General features: G+C 48.2%; 1 protein-coding gene across 3 annotated transcripts in view; it reads right to left on the bottom strand.

The window, feature by feature from the left end:
* The window catches only part of FAM234B (family with sequence similarity 234 member B), a 43,543-nt gene extending 21,906 nt beyond the window's left edge, over positions 1–21,637 (bottom strand). Inside the window, exons 1-2 of one of the 3 annotated variants that reach the window (XM_025178618.2) lie at positions 3,844–3,901; positions 1,640–1,710 (exon numbers count right to left, since the gene is read on the bottom strand). Coding sequence is in view for 2 of the 3 variants with exons in the window: in XM_006110408.3 (XP_006110470.2) it covers positions 3,844–3,880 (37 nt within the window). In the remaining variant the exon portion in view is untranslated. Of the gene's footprint in view, positions 1–1,639; positions 1,711–3,843; positions 3,918–21,615 lie in introns of those variants that run through there. The other 2 variants (XM_075934990.1, XM_006110408.3) reach the window with 2 other exon arrangements.
* Positions 21,638–23,252: the final 1,615 nt, after the last annotated feature.

The raw sequence follows: 23,252 nt of genomic DNA, 5'->3' as shown, positions 1-23,252 counted from the left end.
ATATTATGGAAGTTTGAGGGAAAAAACAGGCATGTGAATGCTTCCTGGAAGAAGAGAGAATGGTAGGGGAAAGGGACTCGGGGCTGCAGGAAAGAAAGGGAGATTATAGGGAGGGAACAAAATGAAGACAAGTGGTAGGAAACAATGGAGAGAGATTGGGGGCAATGTTCCCTCTAATCTTTTCCATCCATGCGTAGAATACTAGGACTGGAAGGGTTCTTGAGAGGTCATCGAGTCCAGTCCTCTGCCCCCACGGCAGGACCAAATTCTGTCTAGACCATCCCTGATAGACATTTATCTAACCTACTCTTAAATATCTCCAGAGATGGGGATTCCACAACCTCCCTGGGCAATTTATTCCAGTGTTTAACAACCCTGACAGTTAGGAACTTTTTCCTAATGTCCAACCTAAACCTCCCTTGCTGCAGTTTAAGCCCATTGCTTCTTGTTCTATCTTCAGAGGCCAAGATGAACAAGTTTTCTCCCTCCTCCTCATGACACCCTTTTAGATACCTGAAAACAGCTATCATGTCCCCCCTCAGTCTTCTCTTTTGTAACCTAACAAACCCAATTCTTTCAGCCTTCCTTCATAGGTCAGAGAAGAGCAAAAAGAATGATAAAAGGTCTAGAGAACATGAACCCTCTCCAATTTCTCCACATCTTTCTTGAAATGTGGTGCCCAGAACTGGACACAATACTCCAATTGAGGCCTAACCAACGTAGAGTAGAGCGGAAGAATGACTTCTCGTGTCTTGCTCTCAACACACCTGTTAATGCATCCCAGAATCATGTTTGCTTTTTTTGCAACAACATCACACTGCTGACTCATATTCAGCTTGTGGTCCACTATAACCCCTAGATCCTTTTCTGCCATACTCCTTCCTAGACAGTTGCTTCCCATTGATTATTCAATTAGTTAATCTAAATGTAACATCCCTATCCCATATTTGGGAGTGAAAACTTCAGGAAAATATTTTCTTTGTTTGTGGTGGGGGTCCTGAGTATAGTAGTGGGTTAAAAGCTAGGCTGGAATGGGGAATGCAGCTAAAGGTCAGGGCATGGCTAGTGAGGTCTGGACTGGTAGTGTCTAACTGGTGTGAGAGTGTGGAGGCCTGCTGACACAGAATATAAATTGCAGGATGCAAAACTGCCTAAATAACTAACAATTCCTATTACCAGCATATCTTTTCCTGGTAAATAAAAACCTAGAAAAAATTAATGACAAATCTATCTGGAGGAAAACGTACGATTGCTTGGTGGTATATATTGTCCACTTACAGAATGCTGAATTTAGCAAGAATCAGAATTTCTAAAACACCAAAGCAACCTTCATTCTGCCTTCTTTCAACAATGCCCCAATACAGTACATACAGTACATACAAGTAAACACCTTTGAACAGCTGTTCCATTCTCTTTAATCAAACAATAGCCTATTGAGAACTACTCTGTAAATGGAAACAAAGCACTAGAGTAGATCTTCAGTTTGATAGAAGACCTTACCCTGGATTGATTAATTCTCAAAATGGGACCTTATAGGAACCATCACAGTCCTCATAGGCCAGTGGGGGAGAGCGATGTCAACTGCCTAGTGGGTTCCACTTCAAAGGTATGGGAGTACAAAGAAGCTGGTGAAACCTACCAGTAGGGAGGAGCCCGAGGTCAAGTCCCAACCACCAGTAGCTGGTGTACTAGTTCTGCTCCAGCGTTTTTCTGTGTACAAGCAATAGACACGAAGGTTGATGGGGCTGTTTCCCATTGGTTTAATATTGCCATCTTTATTGGCTCCACCCATCCTCTAGCACAGTGGTCCCCAATACGGTGCCCGCAGGGCCATTTGTGTGCGCCTGCCAAGTGCTCAGGGCTGGCCTGGCCCCGGGCACATGGTGCATGCATCGTGCCGGAGCCAGCCCGGGCGCATGGTAAGCGCCGGCCCCGGGCGCACGGCGCTTGGAGGGTGGGCGGAGGGGGGGCGGCGCTGGCCCCGGGCGCGCGGCGCATAGGAGGAGTGCTGGCCCGGGCGCGCGGCGCTTGTGGGGGGGGGTGCGCCGGCCCCGGGCGCGCGATGCTTGGGGGGGGCGCCGGCCCGGGCACGCAGCATTTGGAGCGGGCGCCGGCCCCCGGCGCTTGCAGGGGGAGGCCCGGCCCCGGGAGCGCGGTGCTTGAGGGGGGGCTCCCGCCCCCGAGCATGCATCTATGGGGGGGGCCGCCTGCCCCTTGGCGTGCATGTGTCCCCGCCCTCTGGCGCCCGGCAGGCGAACAGCCACGCCCCCTGGCGCCCAGCAGCCTCTAAAGGTTGGGGACCACTGCTCTAGCAAAACCTTGGCAGCCTGCTCTACAATAAAATACACACTTCAGATGTGTTTTCGGTATAATTCTTTTTTAATGTTCTCACAGAAATGTATGGTTGGCTGTACCTTTGCGTTGGAAATATGTGCTTCTCCAAAAAGCAACCACTTTTTCTGAATTCACTATTACCACGGTGTAGATATATTTCCTTTGTCCCATTTTGAATACAGTGATAAAACACATATTATTGGAAATTACACACATTTGGCAGGGTTTTCATATTTACCCAGATAAAGGCAAAGACAGAAATTGAATTTGGAGACTGGGTTTCAAGAGTAGGTTATTTATATGACATACTAGAAGATGAATCAAACATTTCTTTATTTTTGCTATGAATTAGTTGCTTTCATTTTCCTACATTGATTTATGTTTTAACACTGTGCATCAGTTTACTGCAAAAGGTATTTAAAAGACAGCAATTTAAATGTTATTCTAAATCTGTTCAAAATCAAATACATTCCATCATAATATGAGCTGTAGGAAATGGAAAGTAAAGCATTGCAAAGTGTATGCAAAAATGCACTGTTACTTCATCTCAGAATAGCACGCTGGAAGAGTGCATGACAGGGTGGAGAGAGACTAAGATACTTAATAAACGCAGTTACCGGCTCTCTGTGAGCGACCCCCACCATCTGCTTCCAACTTAACTCCTACTTCCCCCCAACCCCAGCCATAGGGACGGCCTTCTCTCCCCTTCCCCCCACCCCAGGAGGATGGGGAGGGGGGGGTCACTGCTCCTGGGGCGGGGGAAGGGCAGGGGGGGGGTCCCTGCTTCTGGGGCGGGGGAAGGGCGGGGGGGGGTCCCGGCTCCTGGGGCGGGGGAAGGGCAGAGGGTCACTGCTCTGGGGATGGGGGAAGGGGAGAGGAGGGGGGTCCCTGCTCCTGGGGTGGGGGGGTCTCTGCACCTGTGTAGGGGAGGGGGAGGGCCACTGCTCCTGGGGTGGGGGAAGGGCAGGGGGGGTCACTGCTCCTGGGGTAGGGGAAGGGGGGGTCACTGCACCTGTGTAGAGGATGGGGAGGGGGGGGTCACTGCTCTACACAGGTGCAGTGACCCCCCCTTCCCCTACCCCAGGAGCAGTGACCCCCCCTGCCCTTCCCCCACCCCAGGAGCAGTGGCCCTTCCCCTCCCCTACACAGGTGCAGAGACCCCCCCACCCCAGGAGCAGGGACCCCCCTCCTCTCCCCTTCCCCCATCCCCAGAGCAGTGACCCTCTGCCCTTCCCCCGCCCCAGGAGCCGGGACCCCCCCCCCCGCCCTTCCCCCGCCCCAGAAGCAGGGACCCCCCCCCTGCCCTTCCCCCGCCCCAGGAGCCGGGGCGCCCCCGTCAAGCTGCCCGGGCCCGGATGTCCGGGTGGTCTCTCCCTCCCCGCACAAAACTCCGGATGTCGTTGGCCCCGAGGGAGGCGCGGGTCGGTCCCGGCGCGAGGGGCGCCGCGAGCTGGCCCGGCGCTGCCCCGCCCTCCCCACTCGGCTTGACGCAGCGCAGCGGGCTCCTACCTGGCAGCTTCAGCGCGCGGGACAGCACCGTGGCCATGCTGGAAGCGCCCAATGCGCATGCGGCGGCGACCCGAGGTTTGCTGGGAAATGTAGTTCTCCAGCGGGCCGCTCACAGCGGGCGCACGGAGCCCTCGGGTCATTTCCCATTGCCCTTGCGGGCTGCCCTTCGTCTGTGTCTCTTCCAGTGCTAACTCAAAGCTCGACCTAGTACAACGGGGGGGCACCAGTTAAAGTGGGGCTCCTCTGTATGAGACATGGCTCTGAGTCAGCACTGTACACAGGCTGGGGAGGGCACCCGAAAATTGGGGGCACCACTGGATCTCAATGTGCACTCGTCACCTTTTCCTGTCCCTGTCCTGTGGCTCTGTTTCCTCCTGAGAGGATCTAGTTGACTTCAAAGTGAAAAATCCTGCCAGATTTGCAGAACACTAAACCCAAGAAAGAGCCATTCAAGTGGATATAGGCCCTTAACAGGGATTTGCTAATCCCTAGTATGTGTTATGAGTTTCTGAATTGACTGTGTTAGTCAACAGGATCTTAGTTTAAGATTTGTTTAAAAATATTTCATTAATGTGTTAGTGAAGATTATACAATCACATATCTTAAAAACCAACCCTCTCCCCCGTGGACTGCAATTGGGCATAGGGTCATCAGTTTAATAGTTCAGGAAACCCCCGAGTTGCGACTGCCCGAATTGTGACCCCCCCGACACACACACACTTATAACTATTTTTTAAAGTGCGGAAAGGGCTGAAAACCCCCGACTGACATCCCCAGCCCACATTTACGATGGCGCATATTGTCAATGAGAGTTCGAGTCACGACGCCCCCAACTTGCAACGCTTCCCCGGGAACCAATAGCGTTGCAAGTCGGAGGTCGCTTGTACTGTGTAGGGCCTCATAAATCCTAAGTATGGCCTTGGCTGTACAAGGTGCAGAGGCTAAACCACTGTTCTCTGCCCTATACACAGAGGCAATGATCAGACAGCAGACACACTAAGGGTGCGTCTACACAGCATGCTTATTTCAAAATAAGCTATTTTGGATTTTTTTCCCCCGAAATAGCTTTTTTCAAAATAGCACATCTATACTACAGGGAAGTCTCAAAATTAGTCCAAAGCAGGCTTCCTTAATGTGGATGTGCTACCTCGAATTAGAGTCCCAGGAGGCAATGGAAATTAATTATTTTGAATGGCTCTGGGGAGGAGCTATTTCGAAATAGCAGCAGTGGAGTGTCCACACTACTGCTATTCCGAAATAGCTATTTCAGAATGAGCATTATGCCACATGGAATGAGGTTTACAGATTTCAAAATAAGCTGTCCGTTATTTCAAAAATTATTTCAAAATAACAGAATTGCTGTGTAAACGCTTGCATTGTTGTTTCAAAATAACTTCAATTATTTCAAAATAATTGTGGTGTATTATTTAATAATTAATAATTGTAACACTCTAAGAGACCCCCCAGGATCATGCTAACTGACAACAACATTTTTTTTCCCATCAGTCAGCATCGTCAGACCCAAGCATTCAAAAGTCACAGGATTGTGCTTAAAGTCATGGGAATATGAGATTCTTTGAGATCCCCTTTGGGCTGTCACTTGGTGTGCTGATCATGCCACTGAGCCCGCCTACTTGCCTTCTGGGGAGCTCTCACCACCCTGTTCTGCTGGCCAGATGCTCCAGTTTTCCATAGCAAGGGCACAGAGTTTGGGTAACATCCCTGGAGCAGAACAACATAGATGCTGAACCAGCTCAGCTCTGGGAGGGCTCAGCTATAGGGCCTTGACAGCATCCAGGAACACAATGCTCAAAAGGAACCAAACTCCCTAATAAATCCATCTTACTCGGTATAAAAATTTAGTCCATATGTTCACCCCCTTTATTAATGAAAGAGAGATATGCACATCTGTGTCTTTCCCTACCCCCAAGGAAACAGTTATTTACACTGGGCTTGATAATAAACACACATGTTTTTATTAAGTATAAGAAATAGGATTTAAGTGAATGCAAGTGAAAATAGACAGATCAAAGCTATTTACTAAGCCTAAATAAACAAAACACGCCAATTAAGCTTAATACATTAAGAAACTTATTACATGCAATTTCTTACCTTAAGAGTAGTTCTAATAATCTTTTTCACAACTTAGCCTCTTAGCTTGTGCCTGATCCTTTCCCCTGTTCAGTCTTACGCTGCATCTACACTGGCAAGTTACTGTGCAGTAAATCAACCTATATTGCTGTAAATTTCATGGTGTCTACACTGACAAAGCACTTAGTGTGCACTAGCTCCTCAGTTAGGGTCCGTCTAGACTACATGGCTCCGTCAATGGAGCCATGTACATTTGTTTGTTCGGCAAAGGGAAATGAAGTCGCAATTTAAATAATCGCAGCTTCATTTAAATTTAAATGGCTGCAGCGCTGAGCCAACAAACAGCTGATCAGCTGTTTGTCGGCTCAGCGCGCTAGTCTGGACGCTCCCCTGTTGACATGAAAGCCCTTTATCGACCTCCTACGAGGCATAATGGGGAGGTCGATAAAGGGCTTTCAGGTCGGCGTGGGAGCGTCCAGACTAGTGCGCTGAGCTGACAAACAGCTGATCAGCTGTTTGTCGGCTCAGCGTGGCAACCATTTAAATTTAAATGAAGCCGCGATTATTTAAATTGTGGCTTCATTTCCCTCTACCGATCAGCCTAATCTACATGGCTCCATCGACGGAGCCACGTAGTTTAGACACACCCTTAGTGTGCTCTACATGGGGGGGGGGCAATCAGTTACAGACGAACAGCCAAAATAGCGGTGGATAGTGTGAAGAGCGACGTATTGTATATTTATTTTTATAAATCTATATATAGAAAGATAGATAGATATAGTACCAAAATGTAGTGATAAAAATAACATTACAGGACATTTCGGACAAAAAATAATAAAAAAGTCTCTAGTCACTTAAAAAATTCACGGCCAGTCCATAGATCTTCAGAGAACTTGACAAGGAACAAACATAAAAAAAAACACAAAAAAAACCCCTTAAAAATACAGTAATATTCTCACACTAAAAAAAAAAGGCATCCCCACCATGTATTTTAAATGTAACACTACTGCACTATTATGTCCTGTGAGGTTTTTTTTTAATTAAATTGAACTGAGAAGTAAATTAGCAGAATTTGATGTGCCTGTTTCACTCTAGCTTGTTGATTTCTGATATGGTTTCCTCGTATTTTTTTACTTATGAAGATTATGGCTTTTTTATAGTTCTAAAAATTCAGGTCTATCCCAGACTGCAAATATGAGAGGTTCAAAAACAATAAGGGAGACACTCATATCTCAGAATAATTGCTTCAGCCTGGAAAACAACAGCCTTTGAATTTTCTTTAAAGAAATACAGTGTAAACCAGGCACATGCTGATTCTTTTTTTGCCCTGGAATTTAAATATGACATCTGTGTTGGCTGCCTTATTCTGCATCCACGAAGACTGAGTTTAAGGTGCTTCAGCCTCCCTCCACGCCATTCTAACCCAATCCCCTTCCTCTCCCCCAGAGCCAAGCACCCCAGCCCCCGTTCTACTCCAATTCCTCTCCTCCTCCCCCAGATTCAAGCATCCCCAGTCTCTTGCTCTAACCCAATCCCCATCCTCTCCCCCAGAGCCAGGCATTCCCAGCCTCCCTGCTCTAACCCAATGCCCTCCTCCTCCCCCAAAGCCAGGTACTTCCAGCCCCCTGCTCTAACCCAATCCCCCTTCTCTCCCCCAGAGCCAGGCCCCTCCCCCCCACTCTAACCTAATGCCTGGGTCCCGGAACTGCCGCCACTGCCACGTGCTTCTCCATCCAGGTGCTGGGGCGCCGTGCGCAGAGGCCTGCTGTGAGCATTCCGGGTGTGTGGCTCAGAAGCAGCAGGAGCCACATTTCCTTAATCAAAGAGCGATATGCAGCTCGAGAGCCATGGGTTGGCCACCCCTGCTCCAGGTAAATCACTTCTGCAAGAAGTGTAGAGCTTGCTGCACTCTGGATAGAGCACTGGGGAGCCAGTGTGGACACTGTGGTGTAATACTGCATCCTGACTGGCCTTCAGCATCCTTCCCACAATACCTGTTCTTGCCTCTCTGCAGGGACAGCCCGTGCCTACAGACAAACGCCTAGGGCACCAAGTTGCATGGGGCGCCAAATTCCAAACCCTGCCCCTTCCATTTCCCATGCCTTACCTGGATCACGGCTTCCCTGTGGCCAGGAAGGGGGTAAGTCCTGGGAGAGGCAGCGCGGGGGGGAGGGGTTCCCCTGTGCTGCGGGACGGGGGGGGTCATCCCCGGGGGAGGAGGAAAGTGTGAGGGTTAGCTCCGGGGGAGGAGGAACATGGGGGGGGGTTCCCCTGTACCACGGGGGGGATCGGTCCCGGGGGAGGAGAAATGCGGGCGGGGGGGTCCCCTGTGCCGTGGAGGGGGTCGGCCCCGGGGAGGAGAAATGCGGGGGGGGGTCCCCTGTGCCGTGGGAGGAGGAACGCGGGGAGGTTTCCCCTGCCCCACAGGAGGGGAGGGTCGGCCCCGAGGGAGGTGCATGTTGGCTTCTCTCTCGGGGGGTGGAATTTTGGGAGGATGCGGGTGCAGGGGACTCTCTCCCCCGACTGGCACCCTGTTCTCTCTCCCCAGCCGCCAGCCACAGATCTCCATCCCCAGCCCCCTGGCCCCCAACCCCCTCAGCCCCCAGCCACAGAACTCCATCCACAGCCCCCCTCTCCCCAGCACAGAACCAAAACTCTCAGTCGATATTTGCATGACCAAAAGTGGCCATGACCAGGATGTTCTGCAGTGTAGGGTCAAAGTGAAGGAGCTGCAAAACACCTACCCCAAGGTATGAGAAGCAAACTGCTATTCCGGTGCTACACCTATGGCCTGCAGGTTCTACAAAGAGCTGGATGATATATTTGGAGGTGACCCCACCTCCACTCCGAAGACACCCATGGACACCTCGGGAGCTCAGGGGACATCCAAAAGAGAACCAAGACAGAAAGGAAGTTGTTGCAGAGTGTGCTGAGGGGAAGAAGGACCCAGAGCCAGAGGAGGACTTTGCATCCATAGAGGCTTGCAGTCCGGAGCCGTTTTGTACCCCCAATGAGGCAATCCACCTGCAGCCCTCAGAGGCTGTGGATGATGTGCCTGGTAAGTGGGTTGGGTCTCAAGAATGCAAGCGACTTGTTGGGAGCAGAACGGTTACAGAAAGGAAGCTTTTTATTTTATGTGAGGCTGCTATTGGCCAATCTGGACTGTCTCTACAACAAAGGATAAATGGACACAAATCAGACATTAGAAATGTTAACACACATAAACCTGTAGGGGAACATTTTAACCTGCCTGGGCACTTAAGCATGGATTTAAAAGAAGTCATCCTTCTACAGGAATTTCACCAGCCAATTACAGAAAGAAAGTATGGCATTGGTTTTCATCTCCAAATTTGACACTGTTTCCCTGGGCTTGAACAAAGACATTAACTGGATGTCACATAATAAAGCAGTCTCCCCTGCCACAAACACTGCATTTTTATATCAAAAGCTAAGTATGGGACACTTCCACTCAACTTAATTAGCCTCATTTCCACAGGTCTTACAATTGACAGGTACTTTTTTCTGTTATAAATAACTTGGTTTCTATTATTTCTACTCCAGCTCATCATCTGAAGAAGTGGGTTTTGCCCATGAAAGCTCATAGAATCATGGAATACTAGGACTGGAAGGGACCTTGAGAGGTCATCGAGTCCAGTCCCCTGCCCTCGTGGCAGGACCAAATACTGTCTAGACCAGCGTTTCCCAAACTATGGGCCGCAGCCCGGTACTGGGCCGCGGCAAAAATATACCGGGCCTCAGCGTGGCTGCTGAGGTGCTGCATCCCGGAGCCCTGGCCCGGGCTGCACGGAGGATGCAGCTGGGAGTTCCAACCTCCCAGCTGGCCCATGTGGCGCCGTGTCCCCAAGCCCTGGTCCAGGCTGGATGGAGAAAGCAGCCGGGGTTGCTGGACAGTGGTCTCCATGGGTGAGTGGCGGACTACTTCCTATGGGATTTCAGTGGCTCCTCCAGGGGGCGGGCTCTCAGGGGCAGCACAGTGCTTTGGCAGTGCTGGGGTGCGCAGGCCACCTGACAAGGGCAGGGAAAGGGCTTCATCTCCCCAGAAGCATGTGTATTTTCATGCAGCCAAGCTTGTGTCATTGGTTTTCCTGTCATGTGATACAGCAGCCTCAGCTTGTTTCTGAACAGTGGTACACATCCTCTTAGGTTAACTGCTTAAGCTTTCTTCATTTATTTTCAATAACATACCCTCTCATTTTCATCTTCAATATGGATAAATGGCTGAAGAATGTGATTGTAAATACAACTAAAAATGTTTGAATGATGTGCAGCCTCGTACAAGTGAGAATAAGAAGATAAAAACTCCTTGGACCCGCAATTATTCTGATGAGTATTTGAAATTTGGTTTTATAAGTGCTGGTAGTGATAATCATTTGCCATTATGCCTAATCTATCATACAGAACTATCCGACGAGTGCATGAAACCATCAAACTGAAACGTCATTTGGAATGCAAACATCCAGAATAAGCGAGTAAGCCCATAGATTTTTTTTCATAAATAAGAGAAATGAATTAGCTTTTGCTAAAAAAAGCATGAAAAGTGCACTTTCAAAGGGCTCTTCAAATGAAAATTTTGTGTTGGGTTCATATGACGTTTCAAAACTAATAGCCAAGACAGGTTACACGCCTAGTGTTGGTGAAAGGTTAATACAGTAAAACTCCATTAGTCCGGCATCCAATGCTCCGGGACTCCTGATGGTCCGGCACCATCAGGAACCCGGAAGTGCTGGGGCAGCCGGACAGGCTTCCCGCATTCAGCTGCTACTGAAACTGACCAGCAGCTGAATCGGGGAAGCCGGGAGCAGAACAGCTGGGGTGCTGCTGGGTTGGTCTCGTAGCGCTGCCCCTCGGGGCTGCAGGACCAACCTGGCAGCACCCCAGCTGCTCTTGGGGACGCCTGGGGCAGAGCAGCTGGAGTGCTGCTGGGTTGGTCCCGCAGCGCCAAAGGACGGTGCTGTGGGACCAACCCGGCAGGACCCCAGCTGCTCTGCCCCAGGGATCCCCGATTCAGCCGCTGCTGAAACAGATCAGCGGCTGATTCCAGGAAGCCCGGGGCAGGGGCTTCCTGGAATCAGCCGCTGATCTGTTTCAGCAGTGGCTGAATCGGGGACCCCTGGGCAGAGCAGCTGGGGTCCTGCCGAGTTGGTGCCGTAGCGCCACCCCTCGGCGCTGCGGGACCAACCCAGCAGCACCCCAGCTGCTCTATTGCAGGCATCCCCAATTCACCTGCTGCTGAAACTGACCAGCAGCAGCTGAATCAGGGACGCCTGGGGCAGAGCCGGACAATTGTAAGGGGGGGCTATGAGGGGTCTGGGGTGGCATCCCCTCCCACCCCACTCCAGACCCCTCATAGCCCCCCCTTCTGATAGTCCGGCATATCTGATAATCCGGCACCCCCTGGGTCCTAAAGGTGCCGTATTATCGGAAGTTTACTGTACTGCCTGCATTGAATATTATTACATCCTGTATTTATGGAGGAAAAAAGGGAAATCTGTTGGGTTCTCTGTCTTTATCCAACAATACAGTGAAACGTAGAATTGAAGAAATGGCAAAAAATATTTAAGAAATGCTCATTCATCGACTACAGAATAGTCAGTTTTTTGCATTACAAGTGGATGAAAGCACTGATATAGCTGACGCTGCCAATTTCATGTGTTTTGTTAGATATGATTATGAAAGCTCCATTCAAGAAGAACTCTTATTTTGTAAACCACTTCCAACAAGAACAACGGCTGCCGAAATTTTTAAGCTAATCAATGATCTTATTATTCAAAGCGATATTGACTGGAAAAAGTGTGTTGGACTGAGCAGTGATGGGGCTCGAGCAATGGAAGGGTCTCGCACTGGGCTTGTCCCGCGGATTCAAGCTGTAGCGCTTGACTGTGTATGGGTGCACTTCAGTATTCACAGAGAGGCACTAGCTGTGAAAACTATGCCATCACTTTTGAGTTCCACTCTTCAAGAATGTGTGAAGTTTATAAATTATATAAAAGCTCGTCCTTTGAATTCCAGAATCTTTACTGCTTTGTGCAACGAATTAGGAAGTGAACATGAGCATCTCTTACTAAACTGTAAGATTCGATGGCTGTCGAAAGGAAACATTTTGAAACGACTCTTTGAAATGAAGGATGAAGTTTTATTGTTCTTGGAGTGACACCCTCCTTCGGCAAAAGATGTTATATTTACATTTAAAGACAGGTTTCATGAGTTTGATTGGTTAATAATGGTGGCTTACTTATGTGACATATTTTGTCTTTTAAATGATTTAAGTTTGAATTTACAAGGCACTAAAATTTATATTTTCAAAGTTCATGAAAAAGTTGAGGCAACAATTAAAAAACTTTGCTTATGGGCACAGCGAGTTAACAAGAGAAACTTTAAGTCTTTTTGTATTTTAACTGAATTACAAGAAAAATATGCTGAAACTAATATTGCAGATGTGATTTCTGCAGCAATCCAAAAACACCTCTTGGGGCTAACATCAAGTTTACATGAATATTTTCCTCCATCTGGGTATGTCTACACTACAAAGTTAATTCGAACTAACGTCTGTTAGTTCGAATTAACTTTGATAGGCGCTACACTAGCGCTCCGCTAGTTCGAACTTAATTCGAACTAGCGGAGCGCTTAGTTCGAACTAGGTAAACCTCATTCTACGAGGACTAAGCCTAGTTCGAAGTTACTAGTTCGAATTAAGGGGTGTGTGGACCAAAGACAGTGACCAAGCCATTTGTCCCGTGCCATCCCTCTCCAGCCTTCCAGAAACTTTGGGCAGGGATACCACTTCTATCCCCTGGCTAATACCATTCCATGGACCCAACCTCCATGAATTGATCTCACTTCTCTTTAAACTCTGTTCTAGTTCTAGCCTTCACAGCCTCCTGCAGCAAGGAGTTCCACAGGTTGACTATTTGCTTTGTGAAGAACAACTTTCTGTTATTAGTTTGAAGCCTGCTACCCATTCCTTTCCTTTGGTGTCCTCTAGTCCTTCTATTATGGGAACTAATGAAGAACTTTTCTGTATGCACCCTCTCCATCCCACTCATGCTTTTATAGACCTCTATCATATCCCCCCTCCATCTCCTCTTTTCTAAGCTGAAAAGTCCAGTCTCTTTAGCCTCTCTTCATATGGGACCTGTTCCAAACTCCTCATCATTGTAGTTGCCCTCCCCTCTCCCACCCTCTCTCTTCCCCTCTCCCACCTCCTTTTCCCAGTCTCCCCCAGTTTTGTTCAATAAAGAGAGATTCTATTTTTGAACACAATTGTCCTTTATTTTGTACATCAGGAAGGGGGGCTAGGGAGGGTTAAGTGGAAGGAGGTGAGGGAGGAATGGGCTACGAGCCTCCGATGGGGAGGACTGGGCTGGCTCTGCGGGCTTCTGGGGGTGGAAGCTCTCCTGCAGCCCCCCAATTGCCTCCTCTCCCTAGATGGCAGCCTGCGGCAAGTGCAGCCGGTCTGATGGCCGAGTGCTGTGATGTGCCCAGTGTGGGTACTCCGGGCAATCCAAGCCAGGACTGCTTTGCAAGCGGGGCACCCCTGAGAACTGTCTGTCCGGGGTGGGGGTCAGGTCCCTTTAAGCACAGCCCTCGGCTAGCCTGAGACACCAGCTCCACGCTCTAAGTCCTCATCTGATGCCCTGCCGGCACTGCTTCCAGCTATCCTTAACCCCGGTTCAGGGTCCACTCTGTGTGGACATGCTAGTTCGAATTAGCAAAACGCTAATTCGAACTAGTTTTTTAGTCTGGATGCGTTAGTTCGAATTAGCGCTGTAGTGTAGACATACCCTCTGACACCAGTAAAATGTGGATTAAGAACCCATTTACTATTGACACTGAAAATGAAGAAATACTACAATTGAGTGTATCAGATGTAGATTCATTAATTGAACTTTCCTGTGATTCTGCCTTAAAAGAGAACTTTGATAAACTCTCCTTGATTGATTGTTGGTTGAGCTGTAGAAATGAATATTCACATTTATCTGAGAAAGCAGTCAAATTCTTAATGCCTTTTGTCACGACATATAAGTGTGAATCTAGTTTCTCATCTTTGGTTTTCTTCAAAAATAAATATAGATATAGATTGAATGTTGAACCAGATTTGAGGATAGAACTTTCTTCTTTTGCTCCTGACATAAAGTTGCTATGTGATGCAAAACAACATCACCCTGCCCATTAGTTCTCTTTTTAGTTATTTAAAAGTTATCAAGTGCACACAAATAACTTATGTTCAACTCATTCAATTATAAATAAACAAACTTTACAACTTTTAAAATTCTACTGGTTAAATTGTAATTAAGATTTATGTTATGTCTGTTATTATTGTGAATAAATAATACACAGTGAAAATGTATTCATTTATTCTTTTTCTTAATATGCATTTATATTTTGGGGCTGCAAAAAACAGTACTAAAAATGGATTCCAAGTAAAGTAAAAAGTTTGGGAAACCCTGGTCTAGCCAGCTTTCTATCCATCTTACAGTCCACATATCCAATCCATATTCCCTTAACTTTCTGGCAAGAATATTGTGGGTGACGACTTTGGGAGGACCAGAAACTTATTTGCATATTCATCATTTGCTTAATGAATATGCAAATATACAAATGAATGTTACCGGCCCTCCAAAAGCTTGTGAATGGATTTACTGGTCCCTGTCTCAAAAAGTTTGGGAACCCCTGGTGTAGACCATCCCTGATAGACATTTACCTAATCTACGCTCAAATATCTCCAGAGATGGAGATTCCACAACCTTCCTGGGCAATTTATTCCAGTGTTTGACTACCCTGACAGTTAGGAACTTTTTCCTAATGTCCAACATAAACCTCCCTTGCTGCAGTTTAAGCCCATTGCTTCTTGTTCTATCCTCAGAGGCCAAGATGAACAAATTTTCTCCCTCCTCCTTATGACACCCTTTTAGATACTTGAAAACGGCTATCATGTCCCCCCTCAGTCTTCTCTTTTCTAAACTAAACAAACCCAATTCTTTCATAATATGATGTATATATTCTGTTAGTCTCTAAAATGCCACTGGACTATTCGTTGTTTTTCTAAAAGACTGGCTGCACAAGAATTAACACTGAATAGGCTGCCTGGGCTCTAAACATTGTTTTATTTTCGAATGAAGTTATTTTGGTACATAATTCTACATTTGTAAGTTCAACTTTCATGATAAAGCGATTGCATTGCAGTACAGGCAGTCCCCGGCTTACGTACAAGATAGGGACTGTAGGTTTCTTCTTAAGTTGAATCTGTATGTAAGTTGGAACTGGCGTCCAGATTCAGCCGCTGCTGAAACTGACCAGCGGCTGACTACAGGAAGCCTGAGGCAGAGTTGCTCTGCCCCGGGCTTCCTGGAATCAGCCGCTGATCAGTTTCAACAGGCTGAATCTGGACGCCAGTTCCGACTTACATACAGATTCAACTTAAGAACCCCAGGCGTCCCCAAGTCAGCTGCTGCTGAAACTGATCAGTGGCTGATTCCAGGAAGCCCGAGGCAGAGTAACTCTGCCTCGGGCTTTCTGTAGTCAGCGCTGGTCAGTTTCAGCGGTGGCTGACTTGGGGACGCCTGGGGCAGAGCAGCTGGGGTGCTGCTGGGTTGCTCCAGTAGTGCCGCTCCTCGGCGCTACTGGACCAACTCAGCAGCACCCCAGCTGCTCTGCCCCAGGCGTCCTGATTCAGCCGCTGCTGAAACTGACCAGCAGCGGCTGAATCAGGACACCTGGGGCAGAACAGCTGGGGTGCTGCCGGGTTAATCCAGTAGCGCCTAGAGTGGTGCTGCGGGACCAACCGGAAGCACCCCAGCTGCTCTACCACAGGCCGGAGAAAAGCCTGGTCTGGGGGTGGGGGCGCACTAGCTGCGCCCCCCCTCTCCCAGCAGACCAGGGAGACGCGGGCGGCGGACCGAGACACACCGTGGTCCTGCCGCCCGGGTCCTCCATGGCTTTGCTCCGCGTCTCCCTGGTCTGCTGGTCTGCATGGGGAGCACAGAGCCCAAACGGTCGCTTGCGCCACTTGCTCCCATGTGGTGGTCTGGCTGAGCGCGCAGAAGTCAGCTGAGAGCCACGGCAGGCGGCGAAGGGGGGTGGGGCGATGATGTTCATGGCCAGGGGGCGGGGCCTGGAGCCACTGTCACGCTGCACGTCACCGCCCCGCCCCCCTTCCCCTCGCACCATGGCACTTGGCTGACTTCTGCACCGCTCAGCTGGGCTGCAGCGAGGGAGGAAGCGGCGCAAGCAGCCGTTTGGGCCCTGCACTCCCCATGCAGCACGGGCCGCCCAGAGGCAACAACCAGCATTTCAGGCAACAGCGCCCCCCAGAGGGAACAGCCAGCATTTCGGCGTTACAGACACAGACACTGGGCTACTATATATATAAGTTATTTTGAAAGAATTTCTTAGTGTAGACATGTCTATCATGTGCTAGACAATATCCACCCACACACACAGGAAGACAATTCTTGCCCATAAAGTTTAACAATCAAAGGCCCATAAATTATTCTATTTGTGTAACATATAGATATCCTACTATCTGAGCTTGGGAAGTTCATGGTTGAAAGAAATTTAATTTCTCTATTTTGTTTTATTTTAGGGAATTTTTCTTAGCATCATAATAATATATAACAATAGAGTGCTTTTCGTGCATTACATAAATAATTTTCACAACAGCCAGCTTCACTGTCCCCTCTTCACAATGAGGAAATAGAGGCAGGAAGGATGTATGGCTTGCCCAAAAATCACAGGAGACAGTGTTCCTAATTCCCAGGCCTGGACTGAATCCACTACAAGACAACGTCACTTCATGGAAATGTGACCAGTTTGGTAGCTATCAAGTTGTTTTTGTCTACTAAAGAAAAGGTCAGTTTTACAGCCAAATAAAAAACAGCAGTTAGAGCTGCTGAACAGTCTAACAGCCTCAACTATATAGCTTTGGATGCTGCTTTCCTCAGCTTCAAGCTCTCTGTTGACAACAACAACAATTATTTAGTACCATTTCATTCAAACTGTACCCTGAAATGCTATGAATAACAATAAAAGAAGAACATAGGGAGAGAGAAGCCAAGCTGTCTCTGCAGTGGAGAAGATGTTTTCCAACACAGTTTGGAAAGAGATGGGGAGCTGATCCAAAGCCTATTAATTTCAGTGTCCTTGGGATACTTTCCAGTGATGTTAGTGAATTTTTAGGATCAGAACCTTCATGAGGTAGAGGCATATGGAGTGTGTCTAGACTACATGGCTCCGTTGATGGAGCCATGTAAACTAGTTTACCCGACATAATCAATGAAACAGGATTTAAATAATCCCCGCTTAATTAAAATAAAAATGGCCGCCATACTGTGCCAACAACCAGCTGATCTGGCACAGCACGGCAGTCTAGACGCGGATCAGTCGACAAGGGAAGTCTTTGTTGACCGTTCCCTTATGCCTCGTGAAACGAGGTTTACAGGAGCGATGGACAAAGGCTTCCCTTGTCGACCGATCTGTGTCTAGACTGCCGCGCTGTGCTGGATCAGATGATTGTCGGCACAGCGCGGCGGCCGTTTTTATTTTAATGAAGCGGGGATTGTTTAAACACACCCATGGTGAGGCTGTTCTAGACAGCAGACACTACATAGTCAAATGACCTTTCTACCAACAGTAGTTATTTGTCCTCTCCTTTTCAGTTCTCTCTGGATAAGAAAGATTCAGAACACATTCAGTTTCAAATGCTCCTTCCCCATTGCCCTATTGATTTAAGAGCCATGATAACTTGAGACTATGCAAGCCCTTTAGAACTATAGAAATGTAAGGCTTTGTTGAAGAGAATCTGACAGCTTCAGTCTTGTACCCATTAAGGAAACTTGTGATAAAAGAGGTCAAAGGCTCCTGCAGAGAAATATTTTCTAAAAAGCGTCTGGAACAGATTAGAGCTGAAAACAAGAGGGCAGCAGAAGGCAGCCAGATGGAGGAGTCAGAGAATCTGGACCCTTCATTTCTGTGTTCCAAACATCTGGCTCCCATATATTCAGCAACCCCCTGGTGTACAATCCTTTTAAATTTATAGAGCAGCATCCCAAAGTTTAAATAAATGCAAACAAGCATTCACTCCAACCTCAGAGTTATGCAGGGGTGCCATGTGGGGTCAAACTCCAGCAAGAGCAAATAGTTTAATGCTGCATATTCATGCAATTTGATGCATGAATGGCAGAGCATAGTGTTGGGGATATTAGGGATATACCAAGCATGCAAAATGAAGTTTACCTCATTTTGAGCTAGTGATATGCACCGATTTACATATAAATTGGACATATCTAATTTACCAAGCCCAAGCAACAAACTTTGCTAAAATAACACTAAGGTTGCAAACAGACCATTAATTTACAACAATATTAAAATGTCATTCAAAAAAAGTCTGAAAGTCAAGAAAAGTGCAGTTAAGCTCAAAGAGATAAAAGTTTCAATGTCAGGAGTATAGAAGGCAGTTCATAAAACTAAAGTGCCAGAAAGTGTGAAAATATTTGCTCAAGTTCCATCACCAGTGCTCACCTTCATCCTTATCCTTTCTTATTCTCTTCTGCTTCGAGGGAAGACCCTCATATTGCACATGAAAGAAACTGAGTCTGTCCTGACAACTGAGTTTGGTTTTCAGGGGTCATAGTCTGTGCCCTTTGGCATCACTCCAAAACCAGACCCAACAAGAGCTGCCATCTCCCCCTTTGTTTCTTTCCAGGGATCCACAGAGACATCTGCTTGCTCACTTCAACTGCTTAAATCACAGCCTTGTTGCAGCCCCTGTGTTTGGAACCTGGAAAATCCTGTTAGGTCCACACTCCCTCCTCTGAGACTAGGCCTCCAGAGATAAGAATGGATCATTAACCCATGTGTCCCATGTGTCTTTGCTGACAACTCAGGGGCAGAGACCTGCATAGAATTCATACTGCCTCTGGTTTCTCCTTAGAGAACTACTTAAACAGCCCATAACTGCTACTACATATCTCTTTCATAACAGATGGTCTGATACCCCTATGTTTGGGATCATGACCAAAAAGTTTATCTCTGGACTGTAGCTGAAGTTTGACGTCTCTGACCAATACTGGAAATGTAGAGGGGGTTGAACAGAATGATGAATAAGATCTGAACCATATGTGAAGGGTTATATAGAAGAAGCTGAGCTATTCAAAGCAAGAATAGTATATTTCATGAAAACTTTGACAAATTAAATATTTCACTTCATTCAAGAAATTCAGTTGGTCAAATATTATTTTTCAATTAAAAAAATAAAATTAAAAATTCCATTTCTCCCCCTTCCCCCCCAAACAGTGTGCTTTCTTTCGGTGCACACTAAACCACTTTCTGACATTTTTTACTCCTCCTCTGTCCCCAGAAAAAGAGGGAGGAGGAAGTGAAAGCATGATAAAGTATTTATTTCCCTCCAGAAACAAAACACGAGTGATTTTTTGGGGGAAGGGACGGGGGGTAAATGGATTTTTTCAAGAGGGTGGGAAGAGTGGTTGTAGAAGAGGTACATGGGGAGCTCAGAGCTTAAAGACAATAGGCAGAAATTGGACATTTTGGCAGATTTTTATATAACATTGATGTAGGTGGAATTGCAATATTTTGGAGCAGAGAGGATGGAACCTATGAGATTATAAACTCATTGGGTGGCTCTAGGATGTTTCTAAAGACTTTAGTAGTCCTTGAGGTTCACATAAACAACAAAAGAATCTTTGTGGAATTTATCAATTCTGTAAACACCCTTGGTGACTCATGAGTGGACTTTTAAGGAGTGTCCAAGCCTGTGGCTGTAGACATCTTTAACCCTGTTAAACCCTCGGTTCATGTGGGGTTGTAAGAAGTACACAGCCTGTAACTGCAGACAATTCTCCCTCATATAGGTTGCACCATATATGAATTCTGCAGTTGTTATTGTTTAATATTTATATTAAAGTAATTCCTGGAGGTGCCTGTCAAAATTTGGGGCCTGACTGTGTTAAGTGCTGCACAAACACATACAAAGACATTGGTTCTTCTCTGAAGAGTTCACAGTTTAAAATTCTCCCAAGTTCTCATAGATTGGGGGAAAACCCCAGGGGGTATGTCTACACTACCCTCCTAGTTCGAACTAGGAGGGTAATGTATGCATACCGCACTTGCTAATGAAGCCCGGGATTTGAATTTCCCAGGCTTCATTAGCATAAGCGGGGAGCCGCCATTTTTAAATCCCCGCTGCTTCGAACCCCGTGTAGCGCGGCTACACGGGGCTCGAACTAGGTAGTTCGGACTAGGGTGCCTATTCCGAACTACCGGTACTCCTCGTTTCACGAGGAGTAACGGTAGTTCGGAATAGGACCCTAGTCCGAACTACCTAGTTCGAGCCCCGTGTAGCCGCGCTACACGGGGTTCGAAGCAGCGGGGATTTAAAAATGGCGGCTCCCCGCTTATGCTAATGAAGCCCGGGAAATTCAAATCCCGGGCTTCATTAGCAAGTGCGGTATGCATACATTACCCCGCTAGTTCGAACTAGCGGGGTAGTGTAGAAATACCCATACAGATTAACTTCAAACTTAAACCACAAAGGATTAGGAAAACAGCCAGTCCACTTCTCACTGAGGAGAGCAGAACAAAATGTCTGGAGTTGCTATGCAACACCATTTTCCAGATGCGGCAAAAAACATGGAGTTTTTTTTTTAAAGATCCTTGACCTCTCTGCCAGGGCTGGCTCTAGATTTTTTGCTGCCCCAAGCAAAAAAATGTTTGGCCGCCCCCTCCCCCTTTTTTGTTAGCTTTTACACGTTTGCACTTTGCAATGTTTTGTTTTGTTATTTGACTGTTAAAAATTAAAAAAAAAAATGAAAACAGAAAATGTGTAGTTAGTGAAATAAAATAATTTCCTACTAGTGTAGTCATTTAATTTTAACAAAATCACAATTACAAACAATTTGGGTTCAACTATACACTGTAATGAAAAACAGTAGCACTAGCACCAGCTGCACTGGGCCGCTGCAGAATGCCAGAGGCTGCTGTGGCCTGGGCTGTACAGGAGGGCAGACCCCCCACCCCGCCACACACACACACACACACACGCACTGCGGCCCGCCTGGCCTCACAGGAATCAATGGGCGAACTCCTGGGTCTTGGGGAAGTCGAGGCACCTGGGGGGAGAGGGGGGCTTTTGGCCTGGCTGGGAAAAGGGGCCCAGCTCCTTCCTCCCCGGCAGCGTTTCTCAGGCTGCAGGCCCACGAGCCTGGTTCCCTGCCCCAGACAGCCAGAGACCATTCGGTAGGAAACCTTTTCAGAACCAGCCGAAGCAGAGCAGCCCCTGGCCATTGCCCTGAGGTCTGGCCCAGGCCAGGAGGGGGCGGGTCTCAGGCTCTGCCCAACCTCCTGGGCACTAGGTGAAACAAAAGGCACGAGAGTGTCTCTCTCCTCGCGCCCCCATACCCCGACTAGAGCAAGGCCAGCCCCAGCCACGGGGGGCAGCAGCTGCCCTGGGGAAGCAGGACTCCAGGGCGGGAGCCGCACAAGGAGCAGGGAAACCCAGCCCCAGACTCCTGGCAAAGGGAGGCCCCATTCCTCATCACCCCTTGGGACCTTCCCCACCGGACAGCGCAGAATCCAGCCCCCCCGGAAGCCCCGCTGCAGGAGCAGGAAACCGGGGGACCCACCACTCTCCTGCCCCGCCAGACTCACCAAGCATCCGGGCCGGGACGCTTTCGGGGTCCGGGAGCCGGGCTGGTGAGGAAGGGGCCACTGGGGAGCCATGTGTGGACCTGGTGCTGCCGCTCTTCCCTTCCTCCCTAGGACCTTCCTAGCCCCGGTTCCCTGGTCCGCAGGCAGACGAGGCAGGAGAAACTCCCAGAGGCCGCAAGGCGGCAGCTGGAGACAAGTGGAGCTTGTCCTTGGCACTCGGGCAGCAGCCCCCTCCAGCCTCATGAGGTACCGGCCAGGGGCCCCACTCCTCCCCCAACTGCCATGGAGTGGAGTTCAGGCCGAAGTAGGTGGCGAAGCTGGGCAGCAACAGGAGGCAGAGAGCGGCCAGCAGGCTCCAGGCGCACATGGTGCCAGTGCTGCGCAGCAGGTAGTGGCGTATCCCGCGGCCCTTTAAAATCGGCGGGGCAGGGCGGGGCGGGTATTGCCGGGTCGGCTGCTTACCTGGAAATGCCGCCCCTGCAAATGGGCCGCCTCAAGCACGTGCTTGATTTGCTGGTGCCTAGAGCCAGCCCTGCTCTCTGCTCAGACTGTTTATGATTATAGAGTCAGGTTAGTGATGTATAACACAGGGCAACAGATCAGGGGATTTTTGTAATGTGGACCCCCTGCCCACCTGCTAAGAACTGAACTGAGGCCAGGTCTACACTACAAAGATTGCTAATCAGGAGCGGCCTGAGGCTGGCTGCGGCAGCTGGCGCCCCAGGAGAAATGAGTGATCGGAGCCCCTGCCTGCACGTCTGTCAATAGACTTGCAGGCAAACATTTGCTTTTGACATGGCCTGTCTATTACTCATAGTATATCTCTTGCTTACTTTGGTTCAAACACCAGGCCCGTGCTTCAGGCTCTTTCTTTCTCCTACAAACTCATTTAGATATTTGCCTAGTTTTACAACAGGCTAAATAAAAAAGGACTAGCAAAGTCAGTACAAATTAAAATTTCATTCAGCTAATGACTTATTTATAGTAATCTAAGGTATAAGCTTTTGTGGGTAAAGCTCACTTCATCAGATGAATTGGAGACATCAGGAATGGTAATATAAATAAACCTGTAGGAGAAAACTTTATCTTTCCTGGACAGTCAGTAAGGGTATGTCTACACTACCCCGCTAGTTCGAACTAGCGGGGTAATGTATGCATACCGAATGTGCAAATGAAGCCCGGGATTTGAATTTCCCGGGCTTTATTTGCATAAGCCGGCCGGCGCCATTTTTAAATGCCGGCTTGTTCGAACCCCGTGCCGCGCGGCTATACGCGGCACGGACTAGCTAGTTCGAACTAGCAAGCCATTCCGAACTATCTGTACGCCTCGTTCCACGAGGCATACAGATAGTTCGGAATGGCTAGCTAGTTCGAACTAGCTAGCCCGTGCCGCGTGTAGCCGCGCGGCACGGGGTTCGAACAAGCCGGCATTTAAAAATGGCGCCGGCCGGCTTATGCAAATAAAGCCCGGGAAATTCAAATCCCAGGCTTCATTTGCACATTCGGTATGCATACATTACCCCGCTAGTTCAAACTAGCGGGGTAGTGTAGACATACCCTAATAGATTTAAGAGTAGCCATCCTACCACAAAAGAACTTTAAAACCTGATTACAAAGAGAGACAGCTAAACTTGGAA

The sequence above is a fragment of the Pelodiscus sinensis genome, chromosome 1 (assembly GCF_049634645.1).
Source record: "Pelodiscus sinensis isolate JC-2024 chromosome 1, ASM4963464v1, whole genome shotgun sequence".
In the NCBI taxonomy this organism is placed as follows: Eukaryota; Metazoa; Chordata; order Testudines; family Trionychidae; genus Pelodiscus; species Pelodiscus sinensis.
The sequence above is the reverse complement of the archived record's forward strand: the minus strand, read 5'-3'. Positions and strand labels throughout refer to the sequence as shown.